The sequence below is a fragment of the Rutilus rutilus genome, assembly GCF_951802725.1.
Source record: "Rutilus rutilus genome assembly, chromosome: 2".
NCBI classification, from domain to species: domain Eukaryota; kingdom Metazoa; phylum Chordata; class Actinopteri; order Cypriniformes; family Leuciscidae; genus Rutilus; species Rutilus rutilus.
In genome coordinates, this window is record NC_140210.1 from 46445812 (window position 1) to 46468515 (window position 22704).

General features: G+C 38.3%; 1 protein-coding gene, 1 long non-coding RNA gene and 1 pseudogene across 3 annotated transcripts in view; 1 reads left to right on the top strand and 2 right to left on the bottom strand.

Annotated features, from left to right (window-relative positions):
* Window positions 1-22704, top strand: part of LOC311279440 (adhesion G protein-coupled receptor E3-like) — a 79444-nt pseudogene that overhangs the window by 18741 nt on the left and 37999 nt on the right. The gene's annotated exons all lie outside the window — the stretch shown is intronic.
* Window positions 4289-7582, bottom strand: LOC311280779. Its single transcript, XR_014625727.1, has 6 exons — window positions 7309-7582; window positions 6447-6500; window positions 5949-6027; window positions 5656-5811; window positions 5007-5099; window positions 4289-4893 (listed from the first exon to the last, which is right to left on the bottom strand). It is a non-coding gene; the product is annotated as an uncharacterized lncRNA (long non-coding RNA).
* Window positions 12497-18073, bottom strand: LOC311286483 (putative adhesion G protein-coupled receptor E4P; the record flags this gene model as incomplete). Its single annotated transcript, XM_084402697.1, has 9 exons — window positions 12497-12655; window positions 12919-13081; window positions 13159-13250; window positions 13348-13414; window positions 13496-13706; window positions 14515-14521; window positions 14599-14734; window positions 16262-16520; window positions 18070-18073. 9 exons carry the CDS (start codon window positions 18071-18073, stop codon window positions 12497-12499), a joined length of 1098 nt encoding a protein of 365 aa, XP_084258823.1.

The window sequence follows — 22704 nt, forward strand, 5'->3', positions numbered from 1 at the left end:
TTAAATAAATCTTAAATAAATATAACAATTTCTTTGCCGGTGAATCACGTCCGTTTTGACATCTTTCAAGCAGAATTGACATAATGAGAATTGATAGAAAAAAAATCAAACTGGTTTGTAATTAGTGAAGATGGCAAAGCTGTTTTTGGAGTTGTTTATTCAACAGTTTTGGAGTTTTTTTTTTTTTTTTTAATGTTATTTTCAGCCCTTCATGGCCTCTGATTGAAATAAATCAAAAAGGACATGATTTTACTTTATTACCCAGTTTGTGGAAAATTGTCTCTTCACCATAGAATACATCACAGACAATATGCAAATATAAATAAGACATACAACTCTATTTTAAAAATTATATACTGGCATAAAATCCTGCTGTACACAAAGCAAGATTGATTTGATGTTGTTTCAATGTTGATTCAGTGTAAATAAAATGATTTAATTTAAGTTGAACAAAATGAACTTTCTGCAAATGATAGAAAAACATGTTGTATGGGTGTGTTATTTTATTGCTGTCAATGTTATTGGTGTAAAGCTGAAAAACGTCTCAATTACTGATGTAACAAACAAAACAACCATAAGATGTTGTTTTGAACCGACACTAGGGGTCGCTCTTGAGAGCCCCAATAAATTCTGATGTATCCAGAAAAGGCCAATGAAATTGGCGAGCAATGCCTTGCACATACGGGTATAAAAGAGGCCAGCGTGACACTGCTTATTTAGGTTTGTTCTCAGGAGACGAGACAGTGTGTCAACACTCAGCAGCAGTTCAGAGTTGTACTACGACCCCTATTCGACAGCGAACATGCCTAGTGGCATCTGGTCAATAGAAAAAATTGCTCCCCTCTTCTTTCCAGGTGGGGGTTCTCAGTGGCCTGTTAACGGGCTGGCTGTACCACCTTTCTGCAAGAGGAACGTTGTTTGGGTCTGGCTGCCGGTCCAGGCGCTTGAAACTAGACCAGAGTAGCCTTCGCAGGGGGCCACCCTTAGTGACGGGCAGCCGGGGCTTGTTGCCTCGGGGGTGCAGAGATGGGATCCGAACCGAGCCAAGGCATGATTGTGTTTGATGGCCTCCATCTGCTTTTTTACTGTCAAGAACTGCTGGGCAAATTCTTTGACAATGCCGGCTGAAAAGGCCACCTTGGGAGATGATCTCGCATCCCCATCAGGTTCAGCCACAAGTGGCGCTCCTCGACCACCAAAGTGGACATCGCCCAACCCAGAGACTGTGCAGTCACTTTTGTAGCCCCGAGGGCATAATCAGTGGCCATAGGCAGTTCCTGCATCTTATCTGGATCGGGACCACCCTCGTGCAGATCTCTTGTAGGCTTGAGACCCTGCCTCTTTAATCATGAAAGTAAAAGTGCTCTTTTCCCTCTATCTTTACCCTATCTAATATATAAGTGTGAACTTGTGAAATACCCGTATGTCCTGGGCGTGGCCAACTATGCAAATTTTGCTTGCCGATATCATTGGCCTATTCTGAATATGTGAGGTTATTTGGTCAATCAAGAGCGACACCTAGTGTCAGTTTGACACTGTTTTATTTAAACATGCGGGATTTTCTTGGTGGAGGGTTAAAAGCATAATTTTATAGATTCTTCGATAATCAAACTATTTTTTTCTGTTAAATGTTGCGAATTAAACAAAAAAATGTGAGTGAATGTGTGCATGGTAAAGGGAAATTAATTTACATTGTATGGAATCCTAGTTAAGTTGTAAAGTTTGTTAATCTTACACAATTTTTTTTGTGTAAGGAGTCTTCTCGTCTGCTGTAAAGAGAGAGGGCCAGAGTTTTTTTTGGTGTAGTGATATACATTTAAAACTAAACTATAAAAATAATTTACTGAACAGCTAAGGTCTAAAAAAAAACAAAAAAACAATGACAAAACAGAATCACTTTCAATTTATCAAAAAAAAAAAAATTTAAATGAGTAGATTGGATTTTGCTTTGTTTAGGTCACAGTTAAGTCTTTCTTATATTATTGTAATGTATTGTAATGTTTTTTTTTATTTTTATTTTTTACAAAATACCTTAATAAACTAAAATAATAAACAATAATGTAATAATTGTGTTTTAAAACATGATTTTTTCACATCCCACAAAAGAAAAAAGCTCCATAGACTGAGTCTGATTTGAGAAGAATACCCTAGAAATATGAATTATTAAATCCAGCCATCTTCCACAGAATTTTTGCATTTAAATGTAACATAAATAACCCATAGAACGGCATATGCACATTTTCTATATATATATCCATCTATCCATCCATCCATCCATATGAAAGTATCTCTCTATATATATACAATTTTATATATACAATTATAATGGCAAAAATGAGGGGATACGAACAACAGGTATAGGCCAATCAAAAAAGGTTATTTATTGTAAACCAAAAACTATTAACTTTAAACAAAGAAAAAGGAATGAGGTGTGAGAATGTCAAATTGAAAGGTGTATGTAAAGTGCAGGGATGCGTGAATCTGTGTGTATGAACATGACTGAGTGGAAACTAAGTAAAACTACAAAGGAACAAACAAAACAGGATCATACCAGGAGGAGCAGAGAGAGGGGAAAGAGTGGTTAGTGAAGCAGTTTAAATACCCTGAGCTGTAGGAAACTCAGAAGCGAAGACCAGGAGACTTGGTTATTTCTTCAGCAGGATTCTTTATTGAGAACACAAGCTGTCGTAGCTGCAGTCATCAAATCTAACTAAGGGAACTTTACATGGTATCTTATAGGCATTCAGTGGGCTGTCCTTAACCCTCTGGGGTCTGATGTGTTTTTGGGGTCCTTGAGATGTTCTGACATGCCCTGACATTTGTGCTTTTTTCAGTTGCTTATAAACATATTAATGGCAAAGATGTAATTACACTCTATTTAGCACAAACAGGGCTACCATAATATGTGAGCAACATGTGTGTACATGTTTGTATTTTTGATAGAATAATGTTTACGCATGGTTATTGAAAAAACTAAAAATGAAAGTTTCTGAAATAAGGCCAAAAAACACATACTACCGTATACCCGAATATAAGACGAGTTTTTTGTCCTAAAAATAGGCTGAAGAATGGGGGGTCGTCTTATATTCGCGATATAGACAAAATCACGGGGGAAAGGGAGAAAGCAGGGGGAAACAGTAGAGGGCGCCAACACGATAGGCTACGTAATTACTCTATCTATTTTTATTCATCTCAGTATAGCAAAATAGTTTGCTACACTGTAAAAAGTGAACAGTTGGATCAACTTAAAAAAATTACTTCAATTGGTAACACCTAAAGAAATTAAGTTTTCTCAACTTAAATTATCACGTTTTATCAACTTCATTTCACTAGGTTAATCACACTTATATTATTTGAGTTCATTCAATCCTATTATTTACATTAGTCTAACTTAATTTCTAATACAGTTGGATCAACTTAAAAAAATTACTTCAATTGGTAACACCTAAAAAAATTATGTTTCCTCAACTTAAATAATTATATTTTCTCAACTTAATTTCACTAGGTCAATCACACAAGACTCAAATTGCTTTAGAGATATTTATTACCATTAATTCATTTATACGCTAACAGTGTTTTCCATATTACAAATTTTGGCACAACAAATATGAACAGTTTGTAATGATTTCTCAATGAAATTTCATTTACTGACACACTTTACATCCATAACAGTCTTTTTGCAAAGTTGTCTTTGCAATGCATATATTTATAAAAAGATATATAATATAAAATAAAAATATAAAAAGTGGTTATGCCCTTTATAATAGGATTAGTTCACCCCAAAATGAAAATTTCCTAATAATTTACTCACCCCAATGCCATCCAAGATATCCATGTCTTTCTTTCCTCAGTGGGAGAGAAATTATGTTTTTTGAGGAAAACATTTCTGGATTTTTCTTCTAACAACGGACTTCATTGGTGACCATCGTATTTAAGTCCAAATCAATGCAGTTTCAAAAGTCTTTGAAGTGTTTAAACGGGCTGTACGCGATCACAGCTGAAGAAGAGTTTGTTATCTAGGAAATTTTCATTTTGGGGTGAACCAATCCTTTAAATGAGCCACCTAAAAACAATTAAAGGGATAGTTCACTCAAAAATGGTTCAAGTTGTTCCAAACCTGTATGAGTTTCTTTCTTCTGCTGAACACAAAAGAAGATGTGTTGAAAAATGTTGGTAACCAGACAGTTGACCATACCCATTGACTTCCAGCAGGAAAAAAAACAGACTGAAAGTCAATGGGTACGGTCAACTGTCTGGTTACCAACATTTTTCAACACATCTTCTTTTGTGTTCAGCAGAAGAAAGAAACTCATACAGGTTTGGAACAACTTGAACCATTAAGTGTATTTAGAAGTGCTTTAGAACAGCTTACAGGTAATGCACTAAACTGAGCCATGTTTTTATACCCTTTCACCAATGTAAAGGGAACCAATCACCTACAGATTCGAACAACTACACATTCATACTAGACATATGACTGAACAAATGGATAGTCTCACAAACATAAGAACACATGAAACAAACTAAAACAGAGACATTCTTTCAAACACATATGCACATTCAAACATTACTGCGAGTTCACTGTAGTCTCCTGAAAAGACTTTGAACTTTGAGTGACATCTTGTGCTGATCGAGCTGCAAGAGAACTTTCTGGAATACCTCGAATGTAAAGCGAAGTGGTTTTGGATAAGCCAGATTGATGATGTATATCATCCCGAGAAGCAAGGCACAAGCTGATGTGAACGAAGGCAGTTCATTCAAAACTTTAACACCCTCGATGACGACACCTATGTCAGCCGGTGGTTAGTGATGTTCTCCACCCTCCTTCCGAATAACATACACCGCCATGGTGAGCTGCTCCATCTCACCCTCACAATCATCTTGTTGGTTCTCCTAAAGTAGTGTACATAATTTTTTTTTTACATTTTTCGTTCATAACTACAAAACACAAATTTGTACTTTCTGAAAAATTAAATAAAAATAGAATATGCGGACTTTCAACTCACAAGGCACTCCTTGATAAGATCTTGCGGATTTTCCCCCAGGAAAACGATTAGGGCCTTCAGGACACACTCTCTTTTCACGTGAATGTTTTCAGTCTGTGAAAAAGCAATTGATAAAAAAATTATTTTTCTTATTTTAAAAATTCAGAGTAATCTGTAATAGAGAATAGAGAAAAGTCCTCTGTGATTCATATTATGCAAGTCAATGGCTACAGTCACTTTGAGAGTCAAAAATAATAATTCTTGCATAGACCGATCGTTTCGCTTCATAAAACCTCAATGAATTGTCAGGACCCACAGGTATTAATTTTGTTTTGCCTCTGTTTTACTTTTTTTAATTTTTTTTACTCTTTTTGACTTACATTAAATGAATCACAATGGACCACAGTTTCAGGTAAAAAAAAAAAAAAAACTTCTTTACGGTTCTACTGAAGAAAAAAAAGTCACCTACATCTTGGATAGTAAATTAACAGCATTTGTTTATTTTATGAGTGAACTATCACTTTTAAATTGTCCATTTTGATTGGGTGGTGATGACAATTTCAAATTTCTATGCTATAAAACAAGTATTTAACAATTAAATGTTACTGTTAAACATACTGTGACTAAAATAAGATTGTGTAGTTGATATTAATTTAAAACACAGACGTACCCGATCCAAAATGTGAAAAATTGCAACAGTCTTCTCACAGGTTGCTCCTCCTTTGGAACGTATTACTCCGATTAGTTGACTCATGTATACATCTAACTGTGCAAAGAACGTGTCTTCCAGTGGAACCGCCGTAAGTCTATGGAACTCTGCACTGATCTGAAATCAGAAAAAAACAACAACAAAAAAACACTGTCAACAACAGTCTCAAACTGCACATGCAAAATTGTATTATATCAACTCAAATAATGTATTTAGCCAGTAAAACTAGAACTTTAACTTATTTTTTCAATTACCTCGTAATGTCTGAAAAGCGCAGGCCACCTCGCCCTGAAATCCCTGACACTGAGCTCCTGGTTCACTACCTCCTGCCATCTGTAAGCAAACGTAAATATTTTATAACACAAACTCCTTTCAATGCAAGTCTGACACAAGAAAAACTGACACAAACACTGTTTAAATTTGGTATTGTTCATATTAAATCAGCTAGTACTTGTGCACCTTTTACATGCACAATACTGTATGTCACGTCATGTACCGTAATCATTTTGAGCTTCAAAATTGGTTTACACTGTATGTACTAACAAAAGAGATATTTTTCTGAAAACCAAATAAGGCACATGCATTCAGAATGTCATAAGGGTGAGTTAATGCAAATTTTAGTTGGAAAATTCTTAATGAGGATAAAATGCAAGTCAATAACATTAGATGTAATTTACTCAAACATATCCAACATTAGTAATTAATATTATCTATTATAGAATAAATTACTTAAAATAATAGAAATTACTTACCATGTAACGTTATAGCAAAGTGTCCTCCTTAAATATTAAAAAAAGCTTTCGGTTCTAAGGGGAGTAAAATTTTGTAAGTTAGTATTTAAGTGGTAGAAAATGGTTTGCTACAAGTCAAGTAATTAATTAATTAATTGTGAAAATACTAACGTTACTATTTCTACAAATAGAAATCATAATTTTCTACTAAAGAAAACCCTGACATTTTTTCCTGGATGAAGCTAGCACAGAAGCACAATGAGTGCGTCTCAATCCGCTCCCTAGTTCAGTAACTTAGTCAGGGCACTGATCAGGGAATCAGGCAATGGGCTGACTCCCTGATCAGTGCCCTGATTGCTTAACTAGGGAGCTGATTGAGACGCACTCAATGACTTTAATCATCATCATATTTCTGGGCGAAAAAATTTATCGATGAATAAATCAGAGCTAGCAAACGTTTTCAAAGACAAATAAAAGAACAGACAAACATTACTTTAAAAGCATACTCAATATTTTACTGCAGGAAATCAAATTCAAGCATTTTATCCCACTCCCCGAGCACTTCCCGCCCAAAGCATTTCCAATATCTCGCGCGGCACAGACGGTTAAGGAGGCATCAATTTAAAAAAATAATTTTATACACACACTACCAAGATCCAAACTGAACACATTTTTATAAAACAAACGAGTAAATGCAACATATTGTATACATAGAACATGTTCAGTAACGCTATATCGCAAACGTACGTTAAAAAATTCGGTTAATTACGATTTCGTTAGTATTCATGTTCACAAACAACATTAATTAACTCATAAACAACTAAAACACACGTCCAAAAGTTGCATTTTCGAGTATATTAATTAAAATAAACTTCCAACCTACCTTTTTCATCCGAGTCCGGAGAGAAAGAAAATGGCGGTTGTCAGTTGAGGAACAGAAGTTGAAATCAGGCTCGTGCGTCATGACGTCAGAAAAAAACGTCTGACGCGGAGATCCCTTTAAAGGGAAATTATACTTTGGGTGAAAGTGAGATATTTGAGTGTCTGTGAATTTCTCTGTGCTCAAGTTGAATGAATGTACAATAATCAATTACGATTAGGAAAGCAGAAATACTAAATAAATAGACTCAAATAGTTCTAGTAATCCAACTTAGACCCATGTTCACTTTTTACAGTGTAGTAGATAGATAGCAAACTAGTAGATGTGTTCATGTAAAAATAACGTTTACTAATGTAAGTGCAAGTGTTAACGAAAGGCACAGATGCGCGCTGTTGTTTACTACAGCTGTAGTAAACATCTGTGCCGTTCATTCATTCACACACAGACACGCGATTCATATTCCAACAGTCTTTTTACGTTTACCAACACTATTGCATATCACGATTAGAACAAAGCACTTAAGAATAAAAAACTTACGACAGTCCTCTGAATAGCTGAATAGCGATGTGAAACTAAATTATTCCTAAGGATTATTCCTCACTGCGAAGCAAGACGACATAAAGTGCACGAGTCTGATTAAACTCGCGGTGTGTTTTATCCAGCTGATGTGGGCGTTGACACGTTTGCATGGATTGCCTCAGATCATTTGCGTTTGAATAGCGCACGCTCTGCGTGGGCGTGGTTACTTAATGAGCTATAATGAGCTGAGATGAGAACGACTGACATCTCTCTCTTTTCCCTTTTCATGGTCACGCTGGCAACATGCAGATATGTTTTCGCTTCGGAGCCAAGAGTTTTCTTCACTCCTACAAGCCATTCTGAATCATCTTCACTCTACGAGACGAGCAGTGTGTTGGTGTGACGGCGCGTTCCAGCGAGATTGCATTGCCTGCTGTTGATCTGTGCAGTGATCTGCCGACAGTGTGTGTGTTTCTCCCTGGGCGCTTCAGCACTCTGCTGAGCTTTTTCCTCTCTCTAAAAGAGCTGCACGCGGCACGTCATTTTCAGACGGCTCGCTCGTGTGTTTACTGGATGTGGGCGCGTGATTCATCTGCCTAACGGTCACGAGCGTGTTGGGCTTAATCACTCTTGGTAGCGCTCGTGGATGAGTCATGTTTTCATTGCGGGAACATGACCATCGCAATGTTTATAGATCGAGACTCAATGATCTCCGTGTGGGTAGAGTCCCCTCTGCCACACCCCAATCTATCTCTTCCTCAAGAGGGGATACTTTGGCTGGTGGCCAGGGTGATCTGAGGGTTACGGTGTGGCAAAATACCGACGAGCATTCCTCGGGCCACGCCCCCCTCCACATCGCAAACCGTGGGGCTTCCGTGTGTGCCTGGTTCCTCTCAGGGACCCAGTGTTTTCTTTCGGGGCTCCAGCAGATGGTGTCACGTCACTCACAGCATCACAAGTTGGGCTTGATTCCTCTGGAAATGAGGATTCGACTGCGTTGCCTCCCTCGGGAGTGTCAGCGTTAGTCGAGTCAGATCCAGAGCTGATGGCCATGCTTTCCTGGGCAGCTGAAAGCATCGGTTGGAGTGGCGTCGCCCTCCCCCCGAGCGCTGTAGGCTTATGATTGGTTCCTGGGCACGCGTTGCTCTTCAGCACTCGCTCCCAGTGCCTTTCTCCCGGACGTGCATCAGGACGCCTCCGGCTCTCGAGAGTCCCCGTGACTTATCGCGGCCCATGGGCGTCCTCCGCCTTCGCTGCACTCGATCGCGTGGCGATCATCTCTGTCACTATCGTGGCACAGGTGCTGTGTGTCGCCTTCACCTTCGAGGCAGTGCTGACTCGGGAGTTCTCTCAGACCAGGCCACCGTGGAACGCTGGTCCTTCCTTTGCCAACACTGACAGAACGCGGAAACTCGACCACGCCCCCACGCAGGGACGCTAGGCCTCCCATGTCCGGGCTGGTCGATCCGCCACGCACAATACTGACCTCGCTCTATGGGCGACATCGGTACCTGCGTGATCTCTGGGCCAGGTGATGTCCACAGGTGTGGTCCAGGAATGGGCTCAGCCAGGTTGATGTGAGGGGGTCTGAGAATTCATTTTCTCAGCTCCTCCATGTCCCAGGCTGGGCTTCTCGGCGGTGTGGTTGAGGACTGTACCCTAAAGTCTTCGACCCCCCAGAAGCAGACTACGTCTCAACAACATTTGGGCTCTGAGTGCAAACCCTATGCTCGGTTTTATACAATTTGTGTGACATTTTGGCTTCAAAATGTCACAAATCAATTGTGGATTTTTGCAGTGGTCAGCAATGTGTAATTACACAGTTTAATTCTCACCACATCGCCTGCTTTCCCCATAAGCCTATCCAGGACTTCTTGTGACTGCTCATGAATTGGAATAGCACGTTTTCCCACTCCTGTACAGTGAATCTGTCCGAGTCATCACCTCTAAATATTGGTGGTTCTTTTACATTGGATTGCATCACTAATTTGACATTAGACAGCGTCATCTCAGTTGGATGTTTAGAATTACTGCTATGTGCACTTCTAACAGATCGTAGTTGAGCAGTAATGGACTGACCCAATTTCTCAGCTATTTCACTAATAAGTGAACCCAGATAAATCCAATTAACCAAAACCCAGATTTTGGTTAATTGGATTTGCCATGGCACGGTCTACATATCTTGTGGAAGTCAGAACGGGTGTATCAAATGCCCTGTTATTAGACCCTGGTGTTCTGGGTTCAGAAGGTATTTTGAAAAGACCCCTTCCCCTCACAAATTGGCTACTTAGGTCAAATGTCACATTGTCATTCTCCTCAGTAATGTAACTAACACCCTCTGCCATGTTTCTGTATTGTAACAGTTAATTAACTTCAACTTAAAGCTAGGGTAGGTAGGATTTTTATAACATTTTATATTTTCTAATTTGTTTAAACTGTCTTTATATACCAATACATAATTAAAATGTAAGTGCTCTGAAAAAGAGAGTATAAAAATCGAGTGACTGTAGACCTTTTAATCTGCAATAAACACAGCTCATTATTTCCATTCACTCCCACCCTCTCCCTTCTGAGCTCCTTCCAAAGCCACGCCCCCAAAACACATGAACGCGCGACGCCAAACGCTCAGGCTGGAACAAGACACATTTATTTACCTGAGACGAGTGGAGAGGAAGGAGCACAGTGCATGCAGTGACATCATGTCAGAATCACATGTAATAAAATACCTAACTTTATCACTATAAATATAAACAAATAAGATTTATTTTAGTACTCACTATCAAGCTAGCATATCGATACTGGTAAAGTTTAAAATATAGGCTACTTTGTTTGATTCGGTAACGAGCTATATTTATAGCTAACGAGCTATATTTAGAAGGCAAAGCTAAAAACAGGTTGCATTGATACACGTTTTTCCATTACCATCAGTTACACTGTGATGAAGGTGAATTTCGTGTAAGATTCATAACATATACGGTGTTTTGCATGTAAGAGTTTCCATGATGAAAGCATTGTTGACTCTGATGAGGACTAACGTTACAGTCCGGTGACAAGTACCTCATCGTCGGTTCGAGGACAGGTCCGGGGTCGAGGGCGAAGCAGAGGAGGTCGTTCAAGAGTGCGGGCAGGGTCCGAGGAAGTAGTTTTTGCCTTGTTTGCCTTCGCTGACTGAATATGCAGGTGCTTTGAATTTTGAATGCTCTTTCTCTGCCATAATTTTACTCTTCGTAGGTTCCGCACATCTCTTGACTTGCACTCCTCAAATCAAACGGGTGCGCGCGCATATGGGCAGATCTAGCAAAAGGGGTGGTAGCCATGGTTGCGAGAGTGAGTGACAGCACGAGACATGAAGGCATCTGATTGGTTCTTTACACTCGGACCGAGTGGCAGTGATTGGTCAGAGTTTTTACTGTCCTGCAGCTGCTACAGAGGTCTGATTGTTTTCATTCCTTTTTCTGAACACATAATGTATTGACTACTCTCAGGATGGAAGGACCATTTCACCCAGTATAAAAAAAAAAAGTGTTTCTGAACAGGATTACCTACCCTAGCTTTAACAATAAACAAATTATAAAATAATATAATATTGTTCTGAACAGCATAAGCCAATAATAATTATCAATCAGTAAATAAATTGGTTGAAAGTCCGAATTCAAGTTGATGATGCGTTTTCTGAGGGGAAAAAACTAAAAACAGTCCACTTTACTTCATATAAAATATGATGTCCTTCAGTCCTTGAAAAAAATATCTAAAACCAGTCACTACAGCCTCCCACGGCGAACGAACAGGTGTCGATCTTCAGATGGATCCTTAAAAGGTCACGGCACCATTGTAACCGGCCCCTCGTGATGGGACGTTGACTCTGTGTTGTGTGTATAGAACAAATGGACACCAAACTTCTATAGCTGGCTCTTTATTTCCTGGACAATAAAGAGCAGGACAAACAAAGAATTAATCAATAAACATGCATTCTGTAGCTTCTCTCAAAACTCCATCTTTGGCTCTGTGAGCCACGAGACATCCTCATCATTAGCTTAGCTTGAACTGAGAGAAGCGAGAACGCGCCCAAACTTAATGTCCCCGTGAACCGGAAGTTACAAACAACTTTTCTCCAGTGTTGTGACGTATTTCCAAGTGAAACGGAATATTGAATAGAGGGCAAGGTTTTACTTTAGCGCTCCTCCTCTCCATCTCTGACTGATAGCAAACTAACGGTTTGAGAGATAAATCATTTATAATAAACACTACAATATTACATATAAAAATACTATTTGTAACATTTTATTTCATGGCAACTTTAAATGTCTCTTAAAGGGGCAGTACGCTTCATTACCAAATTGTAAACTCAAACTATTCATACCAATGTAATTAAATCAAAAGACAATACAATGAAATCAAACAATATATTCAAAATAAAAGAATCAGAGTTCATAGAATAAGAAAAAGGGAGATTTTGAGTGAAAAGAATAATGCTAATTTTACATTTGTTACACTAAGGAAAAATAGGTCACAGGACAGAACCAAATACACAATGAAGGGGGAAACAAAGAACATACATTTTACAGGTTGTGTTGTTTTACATTAAATTGAAAAGCACTGTTCAAATTGTTCCAATAAGGAATTTCTCAATATCTCACTCATTTAAATAAACAGGAAAACAAGAGTTGGTGATTTACATTGACATACACTGGACAACTTTTTCACTGTTATAATACATTTCTTTTTTTTTAAATTCTTTATAAGGATTTATGGCCTTTGTCTCATGTCTCATCTGGACATTTTTGCTGACTGGAAGAACAGCTCTCCACCAATTCCTGTACTGTTGCCTGACCTGCACAAGAAGAGAAAGTCAGTCAAATTGGGTTATTTCACAAGACAAATGATGACTAGATCAATGAATAGACTGACTTAAATTCTTTTGGAACAGCCTTTCTGTTGGAAGTGTGCCTATATGGCCTAAAATGCTTTATAAAAGGCAGTTAACTGGGTTTTGGAACAGTGCTGCAGTCTCTCAGGTGTGAAAATAAGATGGAACTCATATGAATTATGTGAAGCATATAGAAGATTATCTGGTAGAGTAACATGATGTCTGACCTCATTATTGAAGACACAATAGACCAGGAAGATGAAGGTTCCCTGCTGGGAGTTCAAGATCAGGAAGAGGATCTCCAGCTCCTTCCTGCCATTAGTGAAGAAACCCAGAATCCAGGAGCAACCAAGAATCACAAACTGAGCCAGTGTTTTAAATGTCATAATCCTGCAGAGAAAGAGAAAGAAAAATATTTAATGTGTCTTGATTGACTATTTGTTATTTTAAATCAGATTGTTTGTTACTTGGTTTGTTTCATCTGTGAAACTTCAGGGTTCAGATTTTTCAAAGTCAAGTTCAGACTGATGATGATGTTGATGAAAAGAATCACATTTAACTGCACAGTAAGAGAAAAAAAAAGGTAATTAATTATTAATCAGTGTTTTCCTTTTAATACAAAGTCATGAGATAAAAGAAATAAGAAATGTGCTTACTGCAATTATGACCACAACAGGTCCCAGAAAACTCCAGAAAAAACCTTTATCCATTTTAAACCAGCAACTGTTTGGAAGACGATACAGTCAAAAAATATCAATAAACAAACATGGATGAAGATCTCTGAGTCACTCAAACAAAACTCACTGTTCACTTCCATAGCCTTTAGGATCCACCGCAGCAGACACGGCCACCACAACCAGAGGAACCGTATATCCAATCACACACAGGAATCCACTGCTAAGTACAGTCCTCTTTTTGGAGCTGATCTGTGATAGGTTCTTCACACAGATGAAGAGCAGCACAGCTTCAATGAACATCCACACAAAGCCGGAGAGAAAGAGGAAGTGCAGCACACCTGGGGCATGTTCAAGTTCAAAACGGTGCGCAACGTTTTGCTACGGTTTCCGGGTTGAACGTCATGTTTCCTGGAAACGGCGTGCACCGGTGTGCAACGGGGTTTGAGATACGTTTTCTCTTGTTTGGTGGGTGTGTCAGAACTGCAGTCCAATCAGCAGCAACATGTATATAAAGCATGCAGTATTAAAGTGAACCTCGCACAATGGGTTCAAGAAAAGTAATTTACAAATGTGTTTGATGCAGCTCGGTATACGCAACAACTGAGGATATTAGAAGACATGTTTGTCGAAAGTTTTATTGTAAAAAATATAGGATATCAATAATGATGTAGTTGTTTATATTTTTAGCTTCATTGCAAGTGTATTGGTATAGAAATAAACAATGGTAATTAAGTGCTTTTCCTAAAAATGAGAAAGAAAATACAGGGTATTAAAACAGTATGACCTACAAATAAAGTCAGTATGTGAGGCTAAATAGATGTGTTTTAGTCTGAATTAGGTAAGATGTGTGCTTCCATTTCAGTTTCCACAAATCCCTTCACTCGATTGGGATGTTCTCTTTTGTTCTGGGCGGCAAGTGCAGTAACTGTAACATCGGGCATATTTTGTAGTATTAAACACATATTTATACCGACTTCATCAGGCTCAGAAAATTCTTCACAAAGAACACAAAGAATGGCCTTCTCAGCTGCCATAGTTGCAACTCTTGCGTCATCAGAACAGTGTGTTCAACGCATCACCGTTTCTGTTTAAAAAACGCTGTGCAACGTTTTGTCGGGGCTGAACGCAGCCCTGATATCACGGCACACAACACCTGGAGATCATGAGAGACGGTTATGATGATTCTCAGTGAGACTGTGCTGAGCTGTAGGGCTCCTTCATCATTCTTACCTGATGAGGGCGTATGAGGCTCAGGAACTGTTGTGTGAGCAGGAACAGAAGGTGAGCCAACAGAAGACTGATGCAGAGGTTGATTCGAGCCACATTATTCACTCCAGGGCTGCGTCCGAAACCGCATACTTCCCTACTATATAGTATGGAAAAAGCAGTAGGCGAGCGAATAAGTATGTCCGAATCCTTAGTATCCATAAAAGAGTAGGCGAGAATTACCAGAGTGACGTACTAATTATCGCGAGATTCGGGCGTACATATACTTATAGTGCGTCCGAATATTCCTACTTTCCTACTATATAGTAGGGGAAAACAGTACGTGAACGGAGTAGTATGTCCGAAACCTCAGTACTCATAAAAGAGTAGGCGAGACGTTCCCGGATGGCTTACTGCTTTGTAATGGATTATTTTCACAATTAATATCGTTCCAAGCTATTTTATATCCTACCCAGGACGTAAAATAGCCCCGCGATAACTACAGAGCCTAATTCTATAGTTGTGCCATTTAAGAGTTAGATGATCAGTCTTTACAACTTCGTATTCTATTATAAAGATAATAAACTACACTCATAATAGTTGACCATAAGAATAGTTCATTAGAATGACAATAGATGTCCCCGTTGTAATATAAGTCTATCTTTTTAGGTGCCCTTGAATCGTGTTTGTTATACAACAATAACCCTGTCGTAACTGCCTCTTTGGCTAGGCTTGCTAAATCAATCAAATATCACAGTGCATATATTTTCTTTTTAGAAAAGAGATGCTCACCTATCCTGTGATGTCTTTCTTCAGTTGTGGGTCTTCCTGATCCCGTGTGAAGAAAGAGACAGTACTCAAAAATCCAAGTTCCAGTCCAATGATTATAATAAATGTTTAACAATATTTATTAAAAGAATCAAAGTAAAAAGAATACTTGTTACAGATTATAATATAAGTACTAGTCTAACAGAGGAATATTTAGCTAGAGCATATGGCTTCTTGCGCTCGGAAAAGCTGGAGTTCCGAGTGGAGGATGCAAGGATGAGCGACGAATCTTTTTGGTCCTCTTCCTTTTATAGTCCGATTTCAGGTGTCCTCATCAGATTTACTGTAAGGCACACATGATCTCAATATTACATGAACAACTGCTGTTCTCAGCTTGTCTCTAACAACTTCCTCGATATCCGCATGACTGTCCAGTTCAGCGGTGCTTTCCCAGAAGATACAATAGCCTTTCTGTATATATAGACAAAGAAACCTTCTCATCGCTCTCTCATGTGATTCTGAAAGTAGTAGCAATGGGCAAAAACTCTTAATTCAATACAGTAATGTTAAACAGTCATGTGTTTTAGTAACCCAGAAAGCGCATCTGCAGCATTATTAGTTACAGGCTTTTTATTATGACCCTTCCTGCGCTGCCTCCTATTTTGGGGGTTGGGTGAAGTGAATGAAATGCCACCCTCAGATGGAACCTCGTGATTTATCATTACACCCCCTTTTGGCATTGAATGAGCTTCTTTAATCCTTCTGGTTTTGTTTAATCTAGGTTTTCGTTTCAGTTTACCCACAAAATCTCTTACACCAAATCTATCCATTTTGCTTACAAAATCAGTACAATAAACACTTGGGGTAAGGCCGTCAAATTCTATCTGGTACAGGCGGTGACTGATTCCATCATTTTTACATATCATCACTTTTAATGAGTTGGCTTGATCCTGGCTCATCCCAGCTTGAAGACACCAGGTTCTCAGACTCTGGATAACCTTCTGCCTCTCCCATGGTTTGAGTGCCGACTGCCACTGAAACTCCTGTGGTTTTCGCCAGACTTTGAGCAGTTTGTCCAGATTTATCTGGTTTACTGCGAAGATTAGTCCTCTTTCGGCCAAGTCCAAAGTTAGTGGTACTACCATCCACTTTCCCGGGGCCTTTGATATCAGGACTTCCTGTGGGGACATATACACAGCTATATTTGAATTTCTGTCTAGCACCTATGGGTTGGCTGAGGTTATCCGAAATCCAATGCCTGTAAACAATCCCTATTATTTGTTTCAAGCCTCCATTTTTCTTTTTCTTTTGATATACTCTTGTTTTTAAGTGATATGTGGTAGCCGTATAATTATTCATTGATCCAGCCTGTACTGCGAGAATTTCACTGGCCTTACAACATTTAAATTTCATTGCCATGCACCATTTGATATAACTCTTTGAAACCCATGGGCCGTTACGGTCCATTCTTCTTCCTCGTTGAGTTACAGTCACTTGTCCAATTTTATCCATTGTTACATTTTGGATTGCAGTACAATTTGAACAGAGGTCTTGCCATTGATTCATCAAAAAACATCTTATTCTTAAGCCTCCTGGAAGCTTTCCACATATAACACAGTTTGTCTGTTTTTTAACCACATTTCTTGTTCCACACATTTCATCTGAGATGTAGTCGTAGAATCTTTTCCTCTGGCTTTCAGGAGTTGAACCCTATTTGCAAGTTACAAAAGGGTTTGTCAGCTCAATGTTGAGACAATATTCTTTACCGGCTTTTATCAGTTTTGTTACATAAACCCAATCATTACTAACTATCATTAGTGCTATACCACACATTACATAATCATCATAGTAGTTTGTAATCACCATTATCATAAGTGTAGTTGTAATTACAATTATTTAATGTACAGTTCTTTTTTACACCTTCAATTTCTACTCTCCTTGTGGAAAGTATTATAAGATACAAAATCACCAATAGTGTAGAAAAGAGTACTATGTACTTTACAGATTGGATTTTTTAAGATAATACTTTAGTAAACCACATGAACCAAGTATTATCTTAAGTAATTTCAATCTGGTCATGCCTCTAAGTCCAAAAATGGATTTTACCTTAGGGCTTTTCACAACTTGTCCAATTATCATGCTTGCCAGATTTTAGCCTTTTCTCCAATTTAAATGAGGCTATGTTACATATTGCAATTGGGATTTGTTATAACCCTTGTAAACCCCCTATCAACAATATCCAATAAAAGATCAAAATTACATTGTAGATTATAATTTGAAATTTATTTACCGGCATTTCAGGACAAGTTGTCACACTGGAATTGTTTCCCCAATTTTGTCTGGTTGTTGGAGCCATTTGTTCAGGTTTCTCACAAATTGCTTAGTCGGTTGATCTGTTCGGTCGGATGGATTTCAGGAGAATGAATTGATTTTACGAGCTCCTAACTTTTATGTTCGTAAGTAATTTAGCCGTAGGCATTTCTCCTTCACTCTCATTCTCGGATTCTGAAAGATCAGCTGACAGTCGAATCTTCCTATATTTGGCTTGGGCAGCTAACTGTCTTAGTTTTCTACAATGTATGCATATTTTTACTAATTTAATTAGGATGCCTATTACTACAATGATTACCATTGTTCCTCCTATGCAGTAGAGTACAGTTTTTATTATTTCCCATGTGTCTGTCATTATATCCCACACATTCTGGGCCACTTCTTTAATTTTCTCACCCATATCTACAAATGCTGTTTTCACTATCTTCCCGATCAATTTGATAAGAGTTACTTCAGAAGGGCTTCTGGTTTTTGACCAATAGTCCAATCGATGTACCCAATGCCCCCCAATACTCTCCGATTCCGTTAAATCATCGATTGGATGTAATAATTCTTTCCACTCACTTATATATTTAATATAAGGCATAATAGCACAAATTTTTCTTATCTGGTTTTCACCAACCATCTGTTTCAGAATCAGGGGGGTGATCTGTAGATTTTCTTTTGCCCAGAGGGCGCCTTCCATGGCTTCGAAGCCACATGACATGTGATTTCTATCAATGTTACCCTTTGTGTTCCTAGCTCCATACGATTGCATTATGGGAGCACTGAAAGTCATGTGTTGCCAGTTGTCAAATAGGCTCCCTTTGCATAAATATGTTGTTTCTACCCTGTCACTCCAGAATTCGGTTTTATAATTATCCGTCCTTTTACCTACCATTAATACTTCTGTTCCCAAGTCGAATTCTTTAACACACTTAAGTTTATATGCTATCCTCTTTCCTTTTGAAGATTTTACAATATCGAAATTGTCTCGTCTGCTGCAGGGTCCTCCATACCAACTTGTGACATTAAATTTTTTCCTGAAGTCCCCTTGAGTGGGTCTAATATATACTTTACTCCGAGTCCCCCATGAATAACTATCTGGGTCAGATACTTTTTAGTAATAACCACTTTCCCATTGACCTATTCTTTGGGATTTATAGGAGTTTAAAATTTTGTGTGAACCTAGATACTTCATGTGCACTGGCCATATAAGATTAGCTTTTTTCCTTCCAGTATTTAAATCTTTAATATCTTGATGCCTTCCGTGATATCTTATGTACCCATCAGGTCTTTTAGTGATGGTGTAGTGTTTCAACGCTTCTCCTCCTTGCATCATATATAACAACAATGCACTTCTGTATTGTTGATCTATTACTTTTGTTGTTAGATATTTTGCTATTCCGGAAGTAGTTATAAGTTTTTCTGGGATTCCTGAATTTGGAAAATACTCTAGCGTATAAGGATGTCTGTAATTTCCATTCGCTCTTCTCTTTCCTTCTAATGTGGCTTTCACGGTCCATGTAGTTCTATCTGTTTCACTACCTGTTCCTTGTGTGAAATTATAATTCTTCCTTATCCATTTGTGCCACATGGTAATAGTGTCTTTTTCATATTTTTCCATAAGGGTCTGATTCCATGGAGCTTCAGCTTTTATGACACAATACCAAACTTTTTTGGTCGGATTTAATTTATGAGCACACTGCTTTTTGTGATCAATTGTTGATCTGTCTTTGTTACTTGGCCAGATCATTTTTCCTATCCATGAACAATTTGACACCTTATTACACATCGGTGTGGCCATAGGCCTATTATAGCAGTTTATCCACTCCATGGTTTTTGCGGGAATTATTGGTTTGTTTTCATGGACTGAATGAATTATAACTTTATCTCCGAATTCCTTCATACGAAGCCAACGATCTATTGGTTTTGGCCCTGCGCGTTGTGCTGCAGGTGTCAGTGGACTTAAATTTGGTGATTCTATTCCTTCGGTGTTCTCCACATCATCAACCACTTCTAATTTACCTCGGTTCTCTTTGTCTAATATTTTTAGTCTTTTTATATTGGCTTTCCTTGTCTCACAGTCCCATTCTAAAGTTGAGATTGTTTTTCCATACGAATATGTCCACCATACTAAGTCAAAGTTTTTCACACTAATGTTTCTGGCTGCAGTAATGTCTATTTCTTGCCCTTTTAATAATACATGTGTTTGATTTAGTAATTCTAGCTTATTCCATTTTATTACAGTTATCCCTTGCTCAGTCGTCGGACCGTAATCTGCAGCTGCACTTAGAAAACTTCCTTCACTAGTACAATTCCAGTATTCTGGATCTATATCTGTTATCCAGTTTCTTATTAGCTTAGCATTATTTTCAGGATTGTATAATGTTCCTGCTAAAATCAAAGGTGAACCTTTAACCATTATTGTTTGATTATAGCAGTGTAATTTAACTATCTTTTCTATTTTAGTACAAGGGTAGACAGTATAAACGTCCTCTGTCTCATTTGTTCCGAATCCAGCCAGGATGCATACAAAGAGAATGAAAGCCATACTTATTCCTATTAATATCTCCTGGAAAGTCTCTGTCCTCTCTCGATGTAGTGTTCTGTAGATGGTTTTCAGTCTCTGTGTCCTTCCCCCCCTAGGCATTTTTGGCTGTGGATTAGAGAACAAAAGGATTGCCTGTCTGACCCTAGAAGTGTTTTTTGAGCAGCCAGTCTCGAAACTTTTGTTTAAAAGGTTTAACTTCTGTCATCCACTCAATATTAAAACCCTGTATGGCGAATCCGATGTTCATGTAACCTCTGGTGCAACATAGATTCACCACCAGTTTTTTAATTATGGATGCATCGTTTTCTTCATATTTAATCTTATAACAAGCTTCCCCAGTCATAATTATTTGACTTCTGGACATTCTTGTGATGTCTGTTTCCCTTACGCCCATTTCCCATGTCCTGGTTTCGTAGTTATAGTCTGTAATTATGAAGGTCATGTTCTTAATTTCATTAATAATAAGTTGTTCGGCTGAGCTGCATTCATACTGACCCTGTCTTTTTACAAAGATAGTTTTGTTTGGTTCATTCAGATTATGTGAGATAACTCTCTCCCATGAATCCAAACAAGTGATTTGTTCCAGAATCTGGCCTAACACGGAACCTTTCTCCAGCTGGTCCGTATAGGAGGGATTTCCTAATCCTGACAATTCACAATATCGATATAGCCATGCTAGTTCGTTTTCCTCCATTAATTGTATAGGATTGCTGACCCATGCTGTCATAATCTTCCCTTGTGAAACACATCCCATGGCTAATTTAGATTTACGGGTTAGCCAGACTTCTTTCTTACTGACAGTTTGGACCCATTGTCGTTCTTCTAGCTTTTCACATCTGTTACATAGTTTTAATTCTGATTCATTAAATGTACAGGAACATTTTGTGCCTAGTAAAATTATTTTTTCTTGACATAATTTACATGTTCGGCAGACACAAGTGGTTTCTCCTCTTTGTATCTTTTGAATGACCCATTTTTGTTTACCTAGTCTGCAGTTTCCGCATACAGAAATCTCTCCCAAGGCGCAGTCGCCGATTCTACCTTCAGGATTGTACCAGGGGAAAAGGTTATGCTCCCCCATGGTAGAGAGTGTTTTTAAGCTCATTTTGGTCGGTCGAGTCTCGTTCGGACCTTCCCAAAGTAATTCTGCTATGTCTGCTGCTTCACAAATACAACAGCTTGTGAAGGGTATCAATTTACTTATGGTACCTTCAGGGCAATCTTCATGCCATTTTTTGACTCTTAGCAGTGCATATGCCTCATTTTGGCATTTGACCCATCCTGTTTTGGATCCAATAATGGACTCAAATACTACCTTTTTCATCATTACGCTTTGATTAGGTCCCTTAAAGACCAAATGCCGTTATTTTCTAATTGTACAGTTGTGTTCGAAGTGACTTTTGTAACCGTATCCACGGTTCCAGTTTTATGTCTAAATCTTTTACCTCTGATTTTATGCAGTATAATTACTTTATCGCCTACCTTAAACGGATTGGCGTTATAACTTTCCTGCTCGGGTTGATCTTCGATTTTGAGTTCACTCGGTTTGATTCTGTAATTTAGAAAATGTGTGCATTGATCAATCAAAGAATCCCACTCTCCTACGTGTTCGTTCTTGATGAAAAATTGTTTAATTTGTTTAACAGCGTTTTCCGCTATCCCGTTAGATTCCGGTGTGTACTTCACACTTTTAATTAATTTTACTCCGATTTTATCGCAATATTCTTCCACTTCCTTTCCTGTCAGATTTGGAGCATTGTCACCCTTAATTTTATTTGGTGGTCCTCTGAACCTTATCCATTCTCTTAGTGCTTGTACGACTACTGAACTAGTAGCTTGTTTGCATGGGTAAATCTGCAAAAAGTTAGAACAACTATCTACAATTACTAGGAAATAACAGTTTTTTAATTTACTTTGAGGGCGGATTGGGCCAGCCCAGTCTAGACATATCTCTTCATTTTCTTTATCTGTCTTTATTTTACCATATTCATTAAACCTGCTGTTCATTACTTTCCTACATTCAGGACATTTTTTCCTGATTGTAAGGTAGGTAGCTTTTAGATTTTGTACATTAAGACCTGTGGCTTTACAATACTTTGCTAAATAAGCTAGACTAGGGTGCATTAGATCTTTGTGAAGTTTGTCAACAATTTTATCCTCACTTGCCTTAGTGATAACTTTAATAGTTTTTGTTGTTCTAATCGTCTTATGTCTAATATATTTGTCCACTTCAGCGTTACCTTTGGCAGCTGATGTAGTTTGTACTGTGTGACTGCTTTGGTGCAGCACTTGTGGTTTAATTTCTTCTAATAATATTGCTATTTCTTTCCACAAACTATCCTGTTTTAATGGCTTTCCCTTGGCGGTGCAAAAGCCATTCAGTTTCCAAGTGGACACATGCTCTGTCAGTGCCTTGTAAACATAATCACTATCTGTCACGATTAGCGGTTCTGTTGTTGATGTCGATTTCATATGCCTTAAGGCTTCTAACACGGCTG